Source organism: Alternaria atra, assembly GCF_907166805.1.
Source record: "Alternaria atra isolate CS162 genome assembly, contig: 32, whole genome shotgun sequence".
NCBI classification, from domain to species: domain Eukaryota; kingdom Fungi; phylum Ascomycota; class Dothideomycetes; order Pleosporales; family Pleosporaceae; genus Alternaria; species Alternaria atra.
In genome coordinates this window covers 95,942-115,890 of record NW_025091331.1, presented here as the reverse complement: position 1 = coordinate 115,890, position 19,949 = coordinate 95,942, and the positions used below count along the sequence as shown (strand labels likewise).

General features: G+C 50.1%; 5 protein-coding genes across 5 annotated transcripts; 2 read left to right on the top strand and 3 right to left on the bottom strand.

Moving 5' to 3' along the window:
• Window positions 1–291: 291 nt before the first annotated feature.
• Window positions 292–6,483, bottom strand: ALTATR162_LOCUS9813 (uncharacterized protein; the record flags this gene model as incomplete). Its single annotated transcript, XM_043317449.1, has 2 exons — window positions 292–371; window positions 5,550–6,483. The coding sequence occupies 2 exons, from the start codon at window positions 6,481–6,483 to the stop codon at window positions 292–294; spliced, it is 1,014 nt and encodes a 337-aa protein (XP_043173384.1).
• A 1,179-nt stretch (window positions 6,484–7,662) lies between these two features.
• ALTATR162_LOCUS9812 (uncharacterized protein) lies at window positions 7,663–8,892 on the top strand (the record flags this gene model as incomplete). The annotated part of the gene is made up of 5 exons (XM_043317448.1): window positions 7,663–7,841; window positions 7,892–8,025; window positions 8,094–8,217; window positions 8,266–8,472; window positions 8,523–8,892. The coding sequence occupies 5 exons, from the start codon at window positions 7,663–7,665 to the stop codon at window positions 8,890–8,892; spliced, it is 1,014 nt and encodes a 337-aa protein (XP_043173383.1).
• Window positions 8,893–11,852: 2,960 nt separating this feature from the next.
• Window positions 11,853–12,327, top strand: ALTATR162_LOCUS9811 (uncharacterized protein; the record flags this gene model as incomplete). Its single annotated transcript, XM_043317447.1, has 2 exons — window positions 11,853–12,075; window positions 12,128–12,327. 2 exons carry the CDS (start codon window positions 11,853–11,855, stop codon window positions 12,325–12,327), a joined length of 423 nt encoding a protein of 140 aa, XP_043173382.1.
• A 2,463-nt stretch (window positions 12,328–14,790) lies between these two features.
• On the bottom strand, window positions 14,791–15,792 carry ALTATR162_LOCUS9810 (uncharacterized protein; the record flags this gene model as incomplete). Its single annotated transcript, XM_043317446.1, has 1 exon — window positions 14,791–15,792. One exon carries the CDS (start codon window positions 15,790–15,792, stop codon window positions 14,791–14,793), a length of 1,002 nt encoding a protein of 333 aa, XP_043173381.1.
• A 3,406-nt stretch (window positions 15,793–19,198) lies between these two features.
• Window positions 19,199–19,799, bottom strand: ALTATR162_LOCUS9809 (uncharacterized protein; the record flags this gene model as incomplete). The annotated part of the gene is made up of 2 exons (XM_043317445.1): window positions 19,199–19,547; window positions 19,600–19,799. The coding sequence occupies 2 exons, from the start codon at window positions 19,797–19,799 to the stop codon at window positions 19,199–19,201; spliced, it is 549 nt and encodes a 182-aa protein (XP_043173380.1).
• Window positions 19,800–19,949: the final 150 nt, after the last annotated feature.

Below are 19,949 nucleotides of genomic sequence, written 5' to 3'. Positions count from 1 at the left end.
GATTGGCGCCTGTATGAGAACCGGGATGGAGCACGTGAAGCTATCGCTATTCAGAGTCGCTTCGAATGTAGCACGTTGAGAGTGTCACGATATAGAGAACAGAACGCTAGCCAAAGTCGTAGTAGAGTGTCTGGTGGTAGTGTGCCTTGCGGTCATACCAGTAGTCGATAACGTGGCCTCTGGCTGGCGGAAATAGAACATAAAGATCGTCATGTGGCGGATCTGGGCCCCGGTGGCGGTAGCCTTCTCCATAGCACAATCCGCGACCCTGCCGCCAAGAGGGATTGCGAGTCAGAAAACGACTTGCCGAGGTGGCGGATCAAGGGCTAGGCCGTTTGCGGCGGTCTTGGCAGCACCATGGCCCTGCCATGCTAAGAATCTAGATTAGTACAACTTACGAGCATGCAACACGAAAAGCTGATGCCAGCCTCGCGGATTGTTACTTTGTGAGGTAGCTACCGTGTCCGTGCCTGTAATGCGCATGCTGCCGCAACGCGCACCAATACATGTGGATTTGAAGGACATTTCAATCAACTCTTTGGTAAAAGGTAGTCACCTAGGCCTTCCAGAAGAGTGGAAAGAAGTCGCTCTTCTTCACAAGCACCCATCCCTCGGTCCACTGAGTGCGAAGATCAAGCTCATTGGTGTAGTTTTGAGCCATAGGCTTGAAGCAGACTACGTCCAGCGGCTGCAACGTGTAGGTGGCGTGTGGGGGAAAGATCATAAGTAGAATCTTGTGACTGTCGCAGTAGTGGATGAAACCCTTCGTTACATGGCTGCCGTGGCCGTCAACAATGAGTAGACGCCAATCTCTCCTGTTCTTAGGCTTGGTGTAGCGATCAAACACCTGTTCAAGCCATGTCAATCCAAGATCGTTGTATGTCCAGCCACCAGGTGGTGTAGTAAGGTAAATAGAGCGCATCTTCAGGTTTGTTCCGCCGACCCAGCTTGCCTCTACAGCTCGGCCAGCTGCCGCGTAGATGATGCCTGGGGGAAGAGCTGTACCATCGGCACAGATGCAAGCTAGGAGAGTCACCCACTCTCTATTACCATCCCGCAGTGATTGTTTGAACTGCTTCTTGCCATAGCGAGCCTTGTCAAAGATCCTTCTTGATCATCCCGTCACCCCAATAGCGAAGCCTCTCTCATCCATGGTGTAGGTTTGCTCCGGCTGCAGGTTATACTCCGCCCTCTTACTATGCAGAAGCTTGAAGTATAAGCGATACTTCTTACTAGAATCGGCCCTATGGTGATCGTTCTCTATGGAGGTGGTCCAGGCTGTGATGAGCGTGTCTTTGTTGCGGTCAAGGAAGCTGGTAAGCCAGCTCTCCGATGGCTCCTTTCCAATGACCGGGGCAGCGAGATTCTTGATCATTCGTCTTATAGACATAAAGTGTCGCTCTGTGAGTCCTTTTGTGTACTTCACCAACTCCTCCTCATCGCGTGGGTGCATCAGGCGTTGTTTAAGTGCCTCATCCTCTTTGGACGCGCATACCCCGTTCAACTGGCGGGTTAAAGCTGAGCGCCACACACGGTGTTTATCTTGACGTCTTGGACTACCAGCGCAACGCAGCCATTGAACGACCGAAATTAGTACCAGTCATCTCGTATTTGACACAAGCATGCACGTCGGCGTGACATTTCCTCTACGCTTAAACGCGACCCGCCTGCCCGGGTCAGGCCCCCTTATATTCGACACGGCGGTGTAGTGCCTGTACCTTGTAGGTCCTCGTACGTCTCTATGCGCTGGGATGAGGTACTACAGTATGTCACTGCACAAGTTCTCACACTTGCTGTGCCGTACTGTCTGATCTATTGATTCCGGATTTGCTGGGCCTCCGAAGTTCGCTCCTGTGCAATAATAAGCCTCGGTGTCTTACTTTTGCTGTGCCTCACCGCAGATCCGCAGATCTGCACCTGGTTTAGTTTCGGTGTTGCTACGCCCCAGGCCCTCCGCTCTACTACAACAGTCCGCAACCCCTTGCTCTCGCTGCTATAGATTGTGCACTACAACACACTCAGGAAAGATCACCTCCTAGCAAGCGGTAACTACGGAGTGTTCTGTCTGCAACTATCGTATTCGAGGAAGGTGGTACGCTTCACAAAGAGAATTCCAATCCTAATGACAATCTTACTCCGACAGCGCGCCTGATCCAAGGATCCCCTATCCACTATGATATCTTCCGCCTAGTGGTCTTACTCCGACTAAGCCCCTGGACCAACCACTTGAGAAACTACTGCTGATCAGGCCCAACACCACAGTCTGCACATCGCTCTATACCACCTCTTTGAGGTCGCAGTTTGGCGAGCCGCCTTATATTAGGACAAGATCTAATGCACCTGTAACGTAAACTGTCTCTTATCCAATGTACTTCGACGTAAAGTGCTTGTAGTCTCGGCGTCTAAACCTTGAGATAATAATATCTTCCAATCGGAAGACAAAACCTCGCTCCCCGAGGTCGATGTTCCGTCATGAGCGCCAAACCGAGGAACGTTTAGCGAGCAAAACATATGGAGAGCTATGCTGACCGCTAGCTTTGGACACGTTAGCCACGGACTGCGGCCCCCATCAGCCCGTGCGATATCCTTCTCGCGGCTTATTCTCGGTAGCGTGCTTGGCTGCCTTGCGGAGATGTATAAAAGACAGAGAAGCCCGAGTCCAAGAACTCACAACATCGCCTTCTCAACTCACTACCATCACTACCATCACTACCATCACTTCTCAACCTTCCTCAACCTTCAAACCGAAGCAAAATGAAGCTCCTCGCCGTTGCTGCTGCTCTTGCTATCCCCGCTCTGGCCATGCCAGAGCCAGTCTCTGAGACTGGTTTAGATTTCTCACTCAACCGCTACGGCAATAAGTTAGATATAGTTAATTAGAGTACAGACTGCCTACTTTAAACATTCGTCCGAAGAGTCGCTTCTATCTAGAACCTATCTGAGAAATGTCCTGTCAAGCCATACGTAGTGAATATATCAGTCAACTCTATCAGTCTACCGCGCCCACGTGCATCGTGAAATTTAGATGTCTCTTTCCTCGTCTACACTAGATTTGAGCCGTCTACTCGATCACGTAGTCCACTTCCTTAAGCCTTACCAAACCCGATTAAAACATGTGATGTAGCTCAAGTCAGTGTGATGCAAAATTAAGCGCCAATCCGACCGTCATGGGAGTGTTCATGCCCCAAATAACGATATCAGTGCCACTACAAACCTGGATGATTCCTACAAGCTGTGGGTCACCAACTCACATCATATTCGCTGTGCTGCTCATACGATCAGCCTTGCTGTCAAAGTGACCTAGGGTGACGTAACGGGATGAAAGATCAATTAGGAGAGTTGAAGAACTGATAGAAAACGGCGAGGTGTTTACGGGGCTGGTGGAAGAGGAGGTGAGGTTTCCTGTCATGGATAAGGTAAAGGCTGTGTTGCTTGGCAAGGCGATTGATGGGTGAGCGAGTGTGTAAGCTTCGCGGCGGTTGAATACATAGGGCTGGGCCATGCTGTGATACTGGAGACGGAGTACTGCTTGTTCCTTTCGCGTTTCACGTAAACCAGCGGACGGTGTAGCGATTAGTTCTATAGTCGTTGCGAAATGTATTGATCCTTGCTATTTCCGTAGCAGGGTAAGCTCTTCGAGATCTTTGGCAAGCTTCTCGGTACAATCTAGAGTAAGGCATTGGTGCCTAGTGATTTTTTCGGCTGCGCGACTGGCGAGGTAGAGATCGAGTGTTTTGGTGATTTGCGTGCTCTGACTAAACGCGTGCAGTAAGTGCACGGCCACGGTTACAGCCACACTGTTTCCTTAGTATATCAATTCTAGACTCTTCCACCAGGTATGTACTGATGTGTAGAACTTCTCAGAAAGGCCAACAGGTCCAAGCCGCTCGCGGGCCTCGACGAGGTCGTTGCATAGGTCAAAAATGGCGTTCTGGAAAAAGAGATGGGCGTTCTGCTGCGAATGCTAAATCATCCAGCTGCATTAGGGAGCATCATGCGAGCCCGTCGGTGCTAGCGCAGTTTGGTTTTCGCTTCCAGTACGCTCAACAAGGCCGAGTCACAGCCAGCGGCTATCTTGACAGCTGCGACAACAGTTCATAGTGCCATGCTAACTTTATCGGGCTATCGCGGGTTATTTGAGCTACAGATAGGCAGTAATACAAAGTGTTTGCGTGCATAGACTGGGCTAACCTAAGAGCTGACATACACACTGGCCTCAATTCCCCTTGTAGTCTACAGGAACTTGCGAGTGCGTAGTTCAAAACGTAACGTAAGCTGTCCTTCTAATAGGGTAGGCCAGGTTGCTTCACTTAGCACAGTTGTAGAATCCGTGGCTTCTTGAGAAAGTCGGTCCTTTCCACACGCTGAGGCTCAGCCCCAGCCGCATATCGGTTCGCTTCCAAGCCAAAGCGAAGGTCTTTCGTCGCGCTCAGCCTCGTCTCAATCAAACGTCACAAAGACCAAGCTTTCGGCTCTATTCTGCATGGAGTCTAGCGCGCCGAGCCACACGGCAAATACACCTGGTTCATCCCAGTCGTCTAGAGTTGGTAGATTGTAGCGAAAATTGGCCTTCTGCGACCTGTGTGGGCTGTACAGAGGGTTTTGATTAGGCAGGTTGATTTCAGGCTGAGTGAGATATGTGTACGTTCGGCTTACTAGCCTAACGTAGTCAAGCTGTTTCAGACACGGTATGCGTCGGCGCCTAGTAACACTAGCGGCCAAAGCAAATCGTCAAGATAGCCGAAAGAGGTGTAGAAGCAGAAAGGAGACTGGGCTTTTCGCTTTAGACTCCTCCAACCTGCTCTTGTAACTGGGCTAGCCCGACGTCCCTCTAGAAACTGACAACCACGGAGACACGGAAAGGGCTACAGCCCGTTGATGGCAGGAGAGGAAAGAGTACAGTCGCTGATGTATGCTGCCGACTAGTATGTCGAAGGTGAGTGTGTTACGTACTTCAAGGATTGATTCAAGTTACAGCTTCCACTGCGATGAAACCTTGCTCCTCGTACTACGAAGATTTCTACCACATGCTACGTGTGGTATGCAAATGGAAACACCACCAACACCAACATGGAACTGAATCTATAAGGTTGATACTGACTCTTGTGGTGCCGTAGTGGACACTGGATGCTAGTTGTTGCTTGGGTGCAGAAGGATTACCCCTGAGCGTGACTTTGTTCACTCTATGCTCCACTTACTGCGCACATTACTGATACTGTATCAGGATGGAGCCGCGTCGAGTGCATTACCACCCTTCGCGTTGGTGTTGGCGCCCCTATCAAGCAGCAGCTTCACTATCTGTCCCTGGCCTCTATATGCAGCGATCTGGAGTGCTGTGTTGTAGTATCCACTTTGCGCGTTAACGTCGGCGCCCTTGTCCAGCAGCAGCTTCACCACCTCGTCATGACCTCTCCAAGAAGCTGCCTGGAGTGCGGCTTCCAAGTCTGTCCCTAGCTTGGAGACCTCGGCGCCTTTGTCAAGCAATAGCTTTACCACTTGCTCATAGCCTTCAAATGAAGCCACTTCGAGTGCGGTGTTGCGGTACCCACCTTGCACGTTCATGTCAGCGCCCTTGTCTAGTAGTAGCGTCACCACCTCCTCGTGGCCTTCAGATGAAGCTGCGTATAGTGCGGTGTCGTGGTCTTCACCTAGCGAGTTGACGTTGGCGCCCTTGTCGAGGAGCAACTCCACCACCTGTTCGTAACCTCTTTGTGAAGCGGTGTAGAGTGCCGTATCGTAGCTGTCGTTTGATGCGTTCACGTTGGCGTCCTTGTCGAGCAGCAGCTTCACCACCTGCACGTGGCCTCCAGATACAGCCTCCTGGAGCGCGGTGTCGTAGCGTCCGCCTTGTGCGTTAATATCAGCGCCCTTGTCGAGCAACAGCTTGACCACCTGCGTATGACCTTCAGACGAAGCTGCCTGGAGCGCGGTATCGAAGTATAGACCTTGTGCGTTGACGTCGGCACCCTTGTCCAGCAGCAGCTTCACCAACTGCTCGTGGCCTTCAGCTGAAGCCGCCCGAAGTGCGGTGTCATAGTTGTCGCTCAGCGCGTTGATGTCCGCGCCCTTGTCGAGTAGCATCTTCACCACCTGCATATGACCGCCAGATGAGGCCTTCTGTAATGCAGTGCTGTAATGTTTACTCTGTACGTTTTCTTTAGCTTCTTTTTCGAGGAGAAGCCCTATCACCCCTTCATGCCCTTTCTCTGCCGCCAACAGCAGCGGTGTCCGATTGTCGTTCCGTGTGGTTTGAGCATCAGCTCCCTCTTGTAGCAGCCTTCGAATTGTCGTCTCTTTTCCATGCTGTGCAGCCCACAACAACGCCGAGCTCCTGGACTGTTGAATGTTGAAGCGGTAGAGATAGCGGTTGAGCAGGTGGTACAGACGGCGGTTGGCTTGTGCAAAGGCGTTAATGTCTCGCTCTGATCTCAGGTTCTCTGAGATGCAATAGAGCAGCTCGTTCGCTAGATCAAGCAGCAACATTGCAACTCAGGCAACTGTATGCTACAGTTGATGCAAGACAAGGATTACAACGATCGCGTTAGGTCTACCGCAGACCCAAAGGTAAGACTGAACTGCCGGCCTTGCGTAGTACTGTGGTATCCGGCATGATTAATGTGGGTGGCCGGTGCGTGCAAAATGAGGGCTGCGCAAAACAACTCTATTCATGAAAATCCTTATGCCAATCAACACTACCACCATCCGTGTAAATCAAATGTACTATTTGACGCTCGGCATCAACTTGACACAGTTAGCAGAGGGTATGAAACAACACTCGGCTGCTAGCGTGAAGGGAGGTATCTGCAATAGAAGTGAAGCCTCGGTATAGTCGGGTCTTGGGTGGTGCCGCGTTGCTTGACTCAGGCGTATGAGATTTGAGACTAGCCGTTTGGGGTAACATCCCGCGACGGGCTGCCCGCCAGGCCCACAAGCTTGTCGGTTATGTTACGAGTTGCCGGACACCGGCCTTGCAGCTTTTGGCTCGTTTTGCAAAGTGCTATGTATAGCTCGCAGAGGCTTAGCGACGTAGGCTCCGAGATGCTGCAGAGGACCTAGGCTCGATATGCCGGCTCCAGCTATGGAAGCTCTCTGCCAGCTGAGCGCGCCCGCTAGCAAAAGGCTCGAAACGCTCAAGAGCTCTGAAATTGTCCCCAAAGAATCAGAAGGAAGCTTTAGGGTTCCTAAACGAGCTACGAAGCGTCGGAAACGTATAGGTGATGCTGTAGGTAGTGGTGAGGCCTCAGGTGTCGCATCAACAGCGCACCCGCCACCACACGCCGTGGGGCATGGTCAAGTCACCAGGTAGATACAAGTAGAACCCTCATTTTTGGTTGAGCTAACATGGTGTTCCGCGTGCATTGGCTGATTTTGCGCATTGGGCGCACGGACAACGGTAGAGCGAAAATGAGCAGAAAAGATCTAAGAACGAGAGCATGCCAACTCCGGTGGATGTCGCCAAAATCATACAAGTGGCGCAAGTAGCTCCTCGAGGTTAGATTTCGCGACGTTTCCCGGACCCATGCAATCATCACGGAAGATAACGCGCGGACATGGTATTGCCAGGACACAAGTGATATAAATGCTAGAGTTTACATATACTGAATACACCGGTGTCAGCCAGATCTTCGAAATCGTTCTGTTCTGGACTTGCAGTGGTCCTGAATGTCTTCCTCCACAGTAGGCCCGGCGAAGGCGCTGGAACTGCGACATATGAACCAAAACCATGAGGAAATCAGTGGTTCCAAGGACAACGATGATACGACCGAGATCATAGTATCACAACGGGACGACTGTCCACCAGAATACCTTACCGGAATCCGTTTCTGGGCCATCGTTGCCGTGTAGGCTTACCTCCGTGAGGATGCATTGACTGACGCTGACCGCCTAGCAGTGTGGCAACCTCGCTTTTCGTCACGAACTTGGAAATACCGATCGTTACAACATCAACCATTGCCATCACGAATCAGTTTGGTCGCTTCGATAATATTGACTGGGTTAACTCAAGCTACTTGCTTGGATACGTTGGTATGACATTTCCCCCCTTCGCATGAACGGCTTCTGAAATTTGTGCTTACCATAACATGTCAATCTAGCGTTTCTGGTGATCATCGCAAAGCTGAGCGATATCTTCGGCCGCAGGTTCATGCTTAGTCTTTCGCTGGTCACCTTCATCATCTTCTCCGCGGCCTGCGGGGCATCGCAAAGCCTCACGCAATTGTAACTTCCTTAATCCTAGCCTTCGAACTATATCTGACTGCAAGTCAGGATCGTGCTTCGCGCATTCCAAGGGATTGGCGGCTCGGGCTGCTTTGCAATCGGTACTGTTCTGTTGCTAGAACTGGTTCCTCCACAGTCGTACGCAAAGCTTGTCACGAATATGAGTGCAGTCTACGCTCTCTCGCTACTTCTTGGCCCTATCCTCGGAGGGTTACTAAGCGAGAAGGCTAACTGGCGTTGGGTGTTCCTGATAAAGTTTGTTTTACCCTAGCCCCAATCTTTCGGTCTTACTGAGGATGATCTAGCATTCCGATTGCAGTGCCAGCTGTCGTCTGCCTGATCCTTGCTATGCCCCAAAACTTCCCCTACCACGGACAGCCGAACGATCGGACCAAAAGGAATACGTTCGGAAAGGAGACATTCCAGAGAGTAGATTGGGTTGGTACCACGTTACTCCTCTTTGCAACGTTGTCTCTCACGGCTGGATTTGAAGAAGCGGGTTCGCAGTTCCGCTGGGGATCAGCATATGTCATCGCCTTGATTGTTGTTTCAGGAGTATTGTGGATCTGTCTACTGTTTTGGGAGAGACGTTTGACGTTGCAAGAGACTACAGTGGAGCCTGTTTTTCCATGGCGGTTCGTAAAGAACCGCGAGATGCTGAGTCTTATGCTGTAAGTTGATTCTCCGAAAGAGAATAGCCTTTGTAAACATACTCACTAATACAGAAACGCCTTTTTCCTCGGTGGACCATGGTTTGTGGCAATATTCCAGCTCCCGCAGAGATTTCAGTTGATACACGGTTCATCGGCAACTCTGGCGGGTGTTCAAACCATACCATTCACATTCGCAGCTCCATTTGGCTCTGTTCTTGCTTCGGCATTGGCAAAAAAAGCGAAAGTGCCGGTTGTGTACTTGGTCTTATTAGCTGGAGTATTGCAAACTCTTGGGTTTGCGTTATTAGCAACGTTGCCAAGTTCAACTCACTTGCCAGCGAGGATTTACGGCTTCCAGTTTATTGCGGGCTTTGGGTGTGGGATCAACATTCCTTTCTTGCTTGTGTTGGTTCCGTTTGTAGTGGAACAGCGGGACAACGGTAAGCTAACCCTATTTTACGGTTGATTGAGGCTGACATCTCTAGCGATCGCAATGGGGGCAGTTTCACAAATTCGATTGATAAGCGCTGCGATCGTGCTCGCCATCGCGACTTCGGTATCCAACAGCTTCGCAGACCCAAGACTTTCCGGCTATCTCGCAGGTACAGGAATGCGTTCAATAAAGTCAGCTGGAAGCCTGGACACTTTCCCCGAGAGTGATCAGGCGAGGATTCGTCACATCTTAGCCCATGGTTACAATCTCCAAATGATTGTGTTGTGCGTTGTTGCCGCAGGACAGATTCCGGCGTCGCTGCTGCTGTGGCGAAAGGTACAGATCATGTTGTAACCTTTACAACACCAGCTGCAGAGTTTAGTCAACCGATAGGATCACTGCGCTGTATTCTCCTATATTGTTCATTAACTCTAGGTTAGCGTGTGCTTGTTAATGCCTGGGTTCCACCACCCAGCACCGTTGTCAGGTTGAGTACGTCGCTAGGCCGAATCCGTCAAAGCACAGGACTATTGCTTTCACACAAACCGTAGCTCAGATAGTCATCAGTAGAACACAAATGCACAATACATCCACCTCTCAACAGTGCTTGGTGCGAGAGCGGGTGAAGAAGGAAAGCGTGAGCCCAGATGCTGCGCCCGTGCATCCATGCACTGATATACCCTATGTATGCAGAGCATTGAGTGTACCATGCTGAAAACGAGGCTGTAGAGCCGTCGTCAATAGCTATCGGTACGGGATTCAGTATCAGAGCACATGTGCATTGTATGCGGCTAAACCGGCTTCTTGTAATCATCTGGAAGCTCGACGTTGCGGCCGTGGCACGCGCTATCTTGGGTAAATCTACCAATGCAGCCCTTGAAGGCTCCTTCTTTACCTACCGCCTGGTCCACTTGCTTCCCCTTCAGGACAGCTGCTCCATAGGGCTGTGGATGTTGCTTCGTACCCCTTCTGGCTAGTTCTATACGTTGGGGCTTTGCACGCACAACAGGAGGTAGCACTGTGTGGCCACTGGCCGACGGAAATAGGATGCGGCGACTGCCATAAGGCGGGTATTGACTGTGGTGACGGTAACCTTTTCCATAGCACAATCCGCGACCCAGTCGCTTAGAGATATTACGAGTCAGGGTAACGCCTGTCGAGGTGGCTGACAAAGGGCTGGGCTGTTTGCGGCCGTCTTGGCAGCATCGTGGCCCCGCCCTCCTGGAGAACCCAAAATAGTACACCTTACGAGCAGTCCACAGTTCAACGCTGACGCTTGCCTCGCGGATTGTTACTCTATGAGATAGCTGGAGACGCTAAGATCTCACCAAGCGCCTTGATGCGCTATGCTGATTAGGTCGCACTGTATACGTGCAGAGGATAGTTGTTTGGGTACAACGGTGAAGTCCAGCGGGATGTTTTTTGTCTCGCGCTGAGCGTTCTGGCCGAGCTTACTAGTATCTACAGGAAACGAATGGCAAGATTTATAATACACATCGCACTTGCTGGCCTTCATGGCCATACCTAGCCCGCGACAGGATATGACCACCTAATACACCTTTAGGCGCAGAACATCTTCCTGAATAGTCTATACGCTGCTGATTGTGCGGGACCTGAACAAGCGGCTGGTATGCTCAACGTTTAGCATGGATGATAGAGAAGACATACTCTACGCCATGGTGTATCAACGCGATCAGTGGATCAACGTGGTTGACCCTAAAGATATGCTACAGCGCCCACTTTAGCACTCTGAAGCGCATAGGAGATGTGTAGTTTAGTGCTATGCAGGTTTGGTTTAGAACAACTAAGCCTTGCGGCTGGCTACTTGTGGAGACATTATAGGTATGCTGCGAGCGCCAAGGCACGTCTGGACAAAATATTCAATCACTCCCAACGTAACAGCAGGAAGTCGAGGCGTCTTGCGGATCGGTTGGGAAGGCGGAAGATGGGCAACAGACTAAGCTTGGCAACCGCCTTTCACTGATGTGATAGCTGATGCGTGTTCGTGGCTAAGAATACTAGATCGATACCCCCAGCAGAATTGGACATGCAGTGCAGGAGAACGCACGAGCTTTGCAAGGATAGGTTGGACAGCGGATGTGCACGATGAGCACCCAAGAGAACGCCTTACCGTGGTGTCCAGCATAAGCTGTGTAGGTGGAGACTGGGGGTTCGTGTGCTCGTACTCGTTGAGACTACAGCGGGAACAAAAGCCTGTGGCCGTCAACTGGCGGTGATGTGTGTCGTGGTCTGTGGTGATTACTCTGTAAGCCGTGAGGCCACAGTCTCTACCTACACTGCTTATGCCAGATACCACAGTAGGCTGCAACGTGCGGCGTCGCCATCTCCGATGCGATCCCCAGCCTCAAGTGAGTCTATTTCGACACAAGTTAGACGAAGCTCTCTCAGGCGCTAGCAAGCCATAGCCTCTTCACGGACCACTCCAATGTAGCTGCTATGTATAAGTAGGCTGCCATCCTACCAGCTGAGAAGTATCAGTTGCTTCATTTAATTCTTCGAGTTTACCACCATCTACCCTTCACATCACAATGCTTTTCCCCAACGTTGCAGTTTTCTTTGCCCTTCTGGCTTCCGCACAAGCCTTCGTCATCCCAGAAGGAGCCACTAATGGTGTATATGCTGTAGCCAGGGACGCGGATGGCACCGAAGTGCACACCAAGATTGTCTCAGCGAATGCCGAACGTTCCCCCAACGAAGCGCTTGTTACCAGCTCTGGACTCGAGAGCCGCAGCGACGGTCGGATCTGGTGCGGTGCGTGTAACAGTCTGATTACACTGAGATGGATGCTAACGGGGACCAACAGGCTGTGGCTTTAGCATGAACAGTGACAGTACCAATGCCGCTGTCCGTGATATGAAACGCCAGCTGGGTACAGGTAGGCATCTACATTTGGACTTTGGTTTAGGTTCAAAGATTATCTTGCTGACTCTGTTCTTTTTCCATGTACAGCAAACCTCATACGCTCCCGCCAGTCTTATTACGCTATCCACGGCGACGTGGTAGCCTTTGCATGCAGCCGGTCCAGCAGTTTGACTTACACGAATGGTGAACTCTTCGAGGCTAATATGGCACGTATTACCAATGCTTGTGGGCGATACATCGCGGGCGCTTATCAGGACGGTAATGATGGCGAAGAACTAATCATGGGGTACCAGTAAGTAATATTCCAGCTGCACATAGGGATAAACACTAACAGAGCGGTTGCGCAGACGCTACAAGGAGGGTGATGACTTCTGTGCAGCCTCGACCACATCGCCGGCCAACCACTGTTGATCTGGCGATGTGCTGCGGAGGTCGTTTGCGCTGATATGGAGAAGGCATGGAGAATAGTACACAGGCTGACACAAGGACGGCGTTCACTTAGAGGGGTTAGTACTGGAGAGGATTTTATACTGCCAATCGCTTCCTGGGTCGTTGGTTGATTTGGTTGCTTGTTCGCGTTGTCACTAGATTGACATATCAGCTCATTGATACACGGAAGCTGTAGGAATCTGACTGGTATTGCAACGCGTCGGTTAAAACTTCAAGGCACGCGTGGACTTCGGGTCGATGTAGACAATTGAGGTGCAATACGTGGATCAAGAATATCAACGTTTTATGGGCTTGAAGACGAAGACGTAAACATCCGAAGGGAACCCTTGCACACTGACTGTTCTGTGACGATAAAGGGAGGAAGAGTCAAGGCCACAAACCAGTCGTTCAGCTTGACTGACAGTCGATCTTACCATCGCTTTTTGTCGCACGGTTGAGTGCGGTGTTGCAAGTATGGGAAATCAAGAAGAGTGTGTTAGTTGTTGTATTGTTCTAGCATCATAGCTCAGCTTACATTTAGGCCCTCGCACGGCATGATTAGTAACAGAGTTTAGGTTCACGAAAGCGCTTGGCCTGCGACAGAAAAGTACCATAGCAGGTGGAATACCTGGAAGGGAATGTCTCGGAGAACGCAATGTCCAAAGAAGGCACTTTTATGAATGTGGCACAACCCAATGATCTGTTCAAACCGATCGAGCCAACCAGCGACGATTATAACAGAGGCGATGACCTTGGCGGGGAAGCCTATTACAACATACGCACGTGACCCAGCCAAGCAAAGTGGAGTAGTTTAGATTAGTTAAAGATGTTGCAGAACAGCTCCAACACAGCCACGGTTCCAGCAAAGCTAGTTGACCCAAATGAATACAAAACGAGTTATAAAACCTCTCCTACACAGCCTCCGTAGTCAACCTTTATATTCCTTGGCGAACATACCAAGCATCTTTGCACCGTGTGAGGCTTGACTGCCACCTATACTTACCCCTTCTTACAGTGATATTGTAAGCCTAGGACCACATTACATGACTGCTCTGCAGGCATGACTAATGCGCCCGACTACTTTCGAGCTCAGATCACACACTTGTACATACACACACATCAATACACTCCTACATGAGACCCGATACTGGTGCCACCCTTTGCTTACAGATATCCCATTGCAACCGTTTTTCCACCTCTTCAACCCACCCACAGCACAGCCCTTGACCTATCTTAATCACTCGGGTAGGTGCGCTGCTAACAAGAAGCAGCGTGAATAACCAGGTATGCACAACCGACAGCATATCATAGCCAGAATTGCACGCGCTCAGAAAAGAATTTCAAAATAGATCCTGACGATTTACGGAAGCTGGTTGTGTCAGCGGGTCTGTGGGTTGCGAGCACTGCTGGCTGCACCATCACCGCCATCGTCCTTCACTAGACGAGAGCAACACGTAATCTGTTAGTTTAACTGCAGAAAGATCGAACCCAAGAGCCCTGAGACTGCCAGCATGTGTACCGCCTCAAAAATCGTTTATGCACATGGGCGCGGGAGACTGCTGTGGTAGAAGCGTCACTGCGAAGCCAATCTACCGGAGGGATACATGGGGATGGCGGTGATACAAGATGCGAAGTTTAAATCTTGCGCGCTACCATGGACTCTGCTTCGGCGCAGTATGGGCTTCCTTACCTCCTTCGTCAGAAGAATTAGCCGCATTCAAAGTGACTGAGAGAAGCAAGCGCCGGCGCAAAAACCACTTGTAATCTAATGTGCATACGCTGAAAGGAACTATGATTGGGGCACCATAGTCCCCAATCCCCTCAAAACTGTATATTTGTTGCTAGTAACAAACGATACTGAAGTCAGTATATGGTGTAGATTTACGTTGTAGATTACTAGTCATCCAGGCCGATCGAGACTTCTAAGGAGCATATTGAAAAAGATAGAAAACAACAAAATACAATAACAAAAGCAGTATAACTGGCTATGCCCGGCCCTCCATGCTACAGTACATCCTTAGCGTTCAGCAAGTGCCCCTCTATTTGAAAGGCCAGAGTACCTTGCATGGTCACGTGGATTATCCAGCGACCAATCAGCCCACTACTCTATGTATATAAGCTTAGAACACAGATCTCTCGGTCATCAAGGACAATACACACCATCTACCTACACTATTACAACAACGGACCCGGACCCATGTCGAAAACGAACCAGCCGACAGCAGTGCCTCTCACGCCGTCGTTCCCTTTGAAGACGCGGACTGAGAACCAGGCGGGGTTGCCACGTTGATTGCGAAAGTCCTGCACGGCACGCAGCAGTGCGATCCAGTCGTCATCGGCGTGATCATTACCGTGGGTGATCTCTCCAGCATTCTGGTTGTCCTCTGCAAAATAACCCATCCATGGCGAAAAAGTGCCCATCTCCGCCCGCCCTAAGATTACGCCAGTGCTTGCTTCGCGCTCGAGCCAGTTGACGTACATTCGAGTGCCGAGGTCAGTTGCCACGTTGTGGGTAATTGGCCTTCCCGTGTTTTCTTCGGCCATCACTGCTAGTGTGTACTGGCGGCGTCCTCTGACCGTGAAAGTAGCTCTTGGAGACGGAGGAGGCTGGTACCGCCAGGGATCGTTCCGTTTTCCGACCGGGGTAGGAACGAGCCCCGCGGTGGCATTTGCCTCGAGCTCAGTGGGGCTGAGATCGTGCAATCTTCTTGGTGCCCTTGTCAGTGCTCTTCTCTTGTTCCCTTTCCCCGTCTGCCAAATTTTCATTGCCGCCTCCTTTTTCGAGACAACCACGCCCACAGTCTCCGCCGTTAAACCGTCGTAACCTGACGCGAAGCCTTCGAGTGAAATATGTCCGGCCGCGTATCCGCCATTCTTGCAACTGGCAAATACGATTTGAGCTGCCACGGCTATGGATTCATGGGATATAAATCCTCCTCGGCCCCCACACAACGATACAGCGCAGTTGCCAATTTCCGCTACGGTGTTGCATTCTCCAGCGCCGACGCTCGTGAAGGCGCCAGAGGATTGCAAGAGATCCGCAATCGCACCAGCACAGTGTTTCGAGTCGGGTCTTTCGGGACCCTTTGGGTAGCAGGTTTTGCGGACAGCCTGTTGAGCAGAGACCAGAGAGGAGAGAACAAGAAGAGTAGCGTTGAACACATGACTGAGGTGCATGTTTGTTGGAAGGCTGAGGATTAACAGACCATGTATTTTGATCCGCTGGTCGTTGGTGCAAAGTTGGAAAAACAGGGGAGGAGGGGGTAGCTCAAGAAGGTCTTGCTAGATGGAGATAGTGGACGAGGTATGAAAGATGATGCAATGGAATGCGAGCATGACCTGTAGATTCTTGTCCTTTTATACGTGTTCATCATTGAAAGAGAGAAGCCTGGCCCTCTCGTTTACGAGGACAAGTTCCTAAATTAGGTACCGTGTCCGTGCGCGTAATGAGCCACTTCGCGTGATGAGCCACTAACACCATTTCAACCCAACCAAAACTGAGGCTGTAAAGCCACGTACAACAGCTATCGGTGTGGGATTTTATAGATTGTTAAGGAACAGATGCTTCCCATCAATATGAGCTACTTATATCTATCTGGAAGCTTGACGTTGCGGCCGCAGCGGGTGATTGTTGGTGGAGAAGCCGATGCACCTCCTGAAGACTCTGCAACAACTGCAGCAGCAACAACGCGTTTCTGACGCTTCTTGGTCTGGCTAGGGGGCTGTGAGATCTTCGTCTTACACTTTGGGGGCAATTGGAGAGCTTTAGTAGCGTTTCGAGCCTCTCGCTGGCGGACGCGCTCAGCTACTTGCTTAGCCTAAGCCAGTGATCGGAATGGTCCGGTATGGTATGGTATGGAGGTCAAACCATACCATACCAGCTGCTTATGTAATAACCGGTACGGTCTTACCGGTAAGACCAGTAATACCGCCAAGACCGCCAAGAATGAGGTTGAAGTTGGAGAAGGAAGAAATAGAATGTATATACTAGTAGGTATCAACCGTATCGTCGCCATTCTCACTATCCTCGCTATTGCTGTTATCTTCAATCTGGGGCCTTCCATACCAGGCCCGGAGACACTCACAAGCCTCTATAATATCTGCCTTCAGCCTACCACGGCGATCGACAATAGTAAGCTTCGCGCTACTAAAAAGACGTTCGCATTCATCCGACATAGGCGAGATCGCAAACATGTCTAGAGCGAAGCGAGCGAGGTCTCTTTGGGAGTCGTAGCGAGATAGCCAGTACGCAATAGCATCATCGCAACCTGCCTCTTCGTCATGAAGCCGGTCAGTAGAGATATACTGTTCATACAAATCAGTTGTAGAGACTGGAGCGTCTATTCGAATACGCTTGTGTTCCCTCTGGCGATCAAATGCTGGGTCAGGATCTCTCTCCTTTCTGGCTGGTGGTGGCAGCATCTCGACAGGGTACCTTCCCTTATACTCTGTCTCCCAGAGATGCTTCACCGCTGATTGTGCGTTGTCAAACCACCTCTTCTTCTCTTCGTCGCCTTCGAGAACCCATTCTTGCCTGAACCATGCCCACTTGCGATATGGATCGAGTATTTGAGCTGCGTAGTACGCTGGTGGAAGATCAGTATCTTCAGGGAATCGATTCTGCCAATTCAGCTGCTGGTTGTTGTAATATTCCTCGCATTTTGACCACGCGGCATCTGCACAACTTTGGAGGTACTTCCATGTGAAGTTATTGTCGTCTTCGGTATGGATGTTATAGTAGTGATCTTTCGTCTCGTTTATTTCTCGAAGAAGGCAGTCCAAGGTTAAGAACCAGTCAGCGAGGAATGTCCTTTTTCCTTCTAAAAGCAAAGTTGCGGCGTAGAAGTCCTTAAGAGCGAGTTCAATCTTTTCAAGCTCGAACCAGTGCTGTCCATCAAGTTTAAAGTTCGCAATCCTTAAGAGCCCTTCCCAGGTACATGGCGAGCCGAGAAGAGCTCTAAACGTTCACGAACATTCAATGCACGTGTAATTGAACGAAACCATGAATTCCAGCGGGTCGAGTTGTTCTAGATAAGCTCGAGCCCATCAAATTCAGAGAGATCTCCGCCAATAATTATTGCAGCAAACTCCTCACGGCGTTGCGGAGTAAGCCTAATGTATCGCACGAGGTTATGAAGCCGACCTAAACATCCAAATTTCTTCCACAGCTCTTCCACCTTCATATAGTCTCCGCGTTGATAGTGCTTTTCAAGCTTTGCTAGATACTTCTCACAGTTCCGACCCATGAGGAACGCCTGGCAGCAGAGGTTGATAACATGGCCCAAGCAACGCAGCCGGCGATGGCGACGTTGTTTTGACTTCATCCATGGGCAAAGATCCTTGAGTATGAATTCAACAGCGGTATCATTTGACGAGGCATTATCCAGCATGAAGTATCTAATCTAATCTCCGCCAATATCATATTCTCTCAGCAATTCAAGGACAACTGAACCAATGTTTTCGCCAGTGTGTTCGCCGTACACACGTCGTAAACCTAAAACGATAGTTCGCCGCTTGCCGGTAGCGTCAATCCACATGGCGATGACGCCTAGAATAGCGTAAGGATTTGGCGAAGTCCAGAGGTTAAAGGAGATGGAGATTCTACTCCGCGCGTGCTGGAGGTCCTCTCTGAGTCGTTGCTTCTTCGACAGAAACGCGTCCATAACCCAACTTCGAATGGTTTTCGCTGCCTTTGGGAGGTAGTTGAGAAGCGCTGGATTCAAAAAGAAGAGCAGTTCTCGGAAATACTGGTTTTCTAATTGAAAGAAAGCAATATGGCAGTACACAATCCACCGAATTAGAAGCTCTTTGAACTTCTCAATCGAGTCTTTCCAGAAGAAGGTATTAGTAGTAGCCGCGCTCTTCTGCTGCTCTAGTACAGACTTTCGTGTCGAGCTATGATTCTTGATACCACTCTTAGGGTCAACCTAGTGCTTCTGTTCAAGATGGTTTCTCACCCTAGACGTGCCGTTGATAACAAACAGCTCTTGCCTAAACTTTCCGACAGCACACTCGTGACAGTAATACACCTCTTTCTTATCACTGTCTCGGATGTAATAGAGACCATACTTCCATACATGCGATGAACCTAGACGAGCTGCCTTCTTTGTCGTCTTCGCTCGATTCAGGTATGTGATGTGGTCTTGTACAAACTCATGCGGAGGTTCGGGATATTGAACAGGAGCAGGTGATGGCGTCGAGACAGGTAATGTTGGAGCAGGTGACGATGTAGGCGTCTCGAGGGATATTGACGCTGAACGTGTCGTTAACGATGACGGCGAGATTGGAACTGGAAATTCCATGATAACGGTATAAGAGGCTATCGTAGACTACGATTATTAGTTCAGGTTGAGGATTTCTTCGGATGCACTAACTAGTTTAGTCTGAAATCCAGCCACCTGCTGCTCCGAGCTTTTTTACCTCGGCGCATCTTTAGCCTTACCGGTATCACCTTGTATACCGGTAATACCACGGTATTGAGATCTCCTTAAACCATACCAGGTCTTGGCGGTATATACCATACCAATACCAACTCATACCAGACCATTCCGATCACTGGATGAGAGATGCACGACCGAAAAACTCACAATTCTGGTTGGCCATACACAATACCGGCTGACTGATCATCTTTTGAAGGAGACGATGACCTCTTGCTTTCGGTATTAGTCTTGGTGGCCAATAGCTCATCCTGAGCGGCGATGAGCTCTATTTTAGAATCTCGGAGTACCGAGATATGACTTTCCTTCTGTGCGAACATCTGCAAGGTTGCCAACATTCCCTTGCAACTTATTCGTTGTATATCCGCCTTCAGCCTCCACTCTTCTGGTCTGACTTGCTCCTTTTCTCTTGACTTTTCGTACATATCCAGCAAATTGCTCGCCTCTCGTATGGTGTTGGCAAGTGTAGTCTTCCACTTGGGAAGTGAATCGGGGCTACGACGGGTTAGACTGAAGTAGTGTAGAGATGTTGGATAGGACAACAAACTTGTTTGTAATGTGTGTTGATAACTGGACCGCGTTCCAGGCTGTGATCAAGTTTGAGTCTTGTAGAGTTTGTCCTTTCTGAGGACAGCAGATGTACATATCGCATGTGAATCCAAAGTACAGATGGCGAAATTTGATGTCTTCGTAGTTTCCTGATCTCTTGGACAGTTCTGTGAACTGAATGGGCGCGGGTGAAAGCATCTCTCGAGTCTAGTCTGGGCAATCCCCCCACATTCGGAGTAACTTCTCGAGGAGCTTAGCATTGTGTGGAAGTATGTCATTTATCGTGAGGAGAATGGAGTGTGACGCAATCGAAATGTATCCTTCTACGATCTGCTTTTGGCTTCTTTC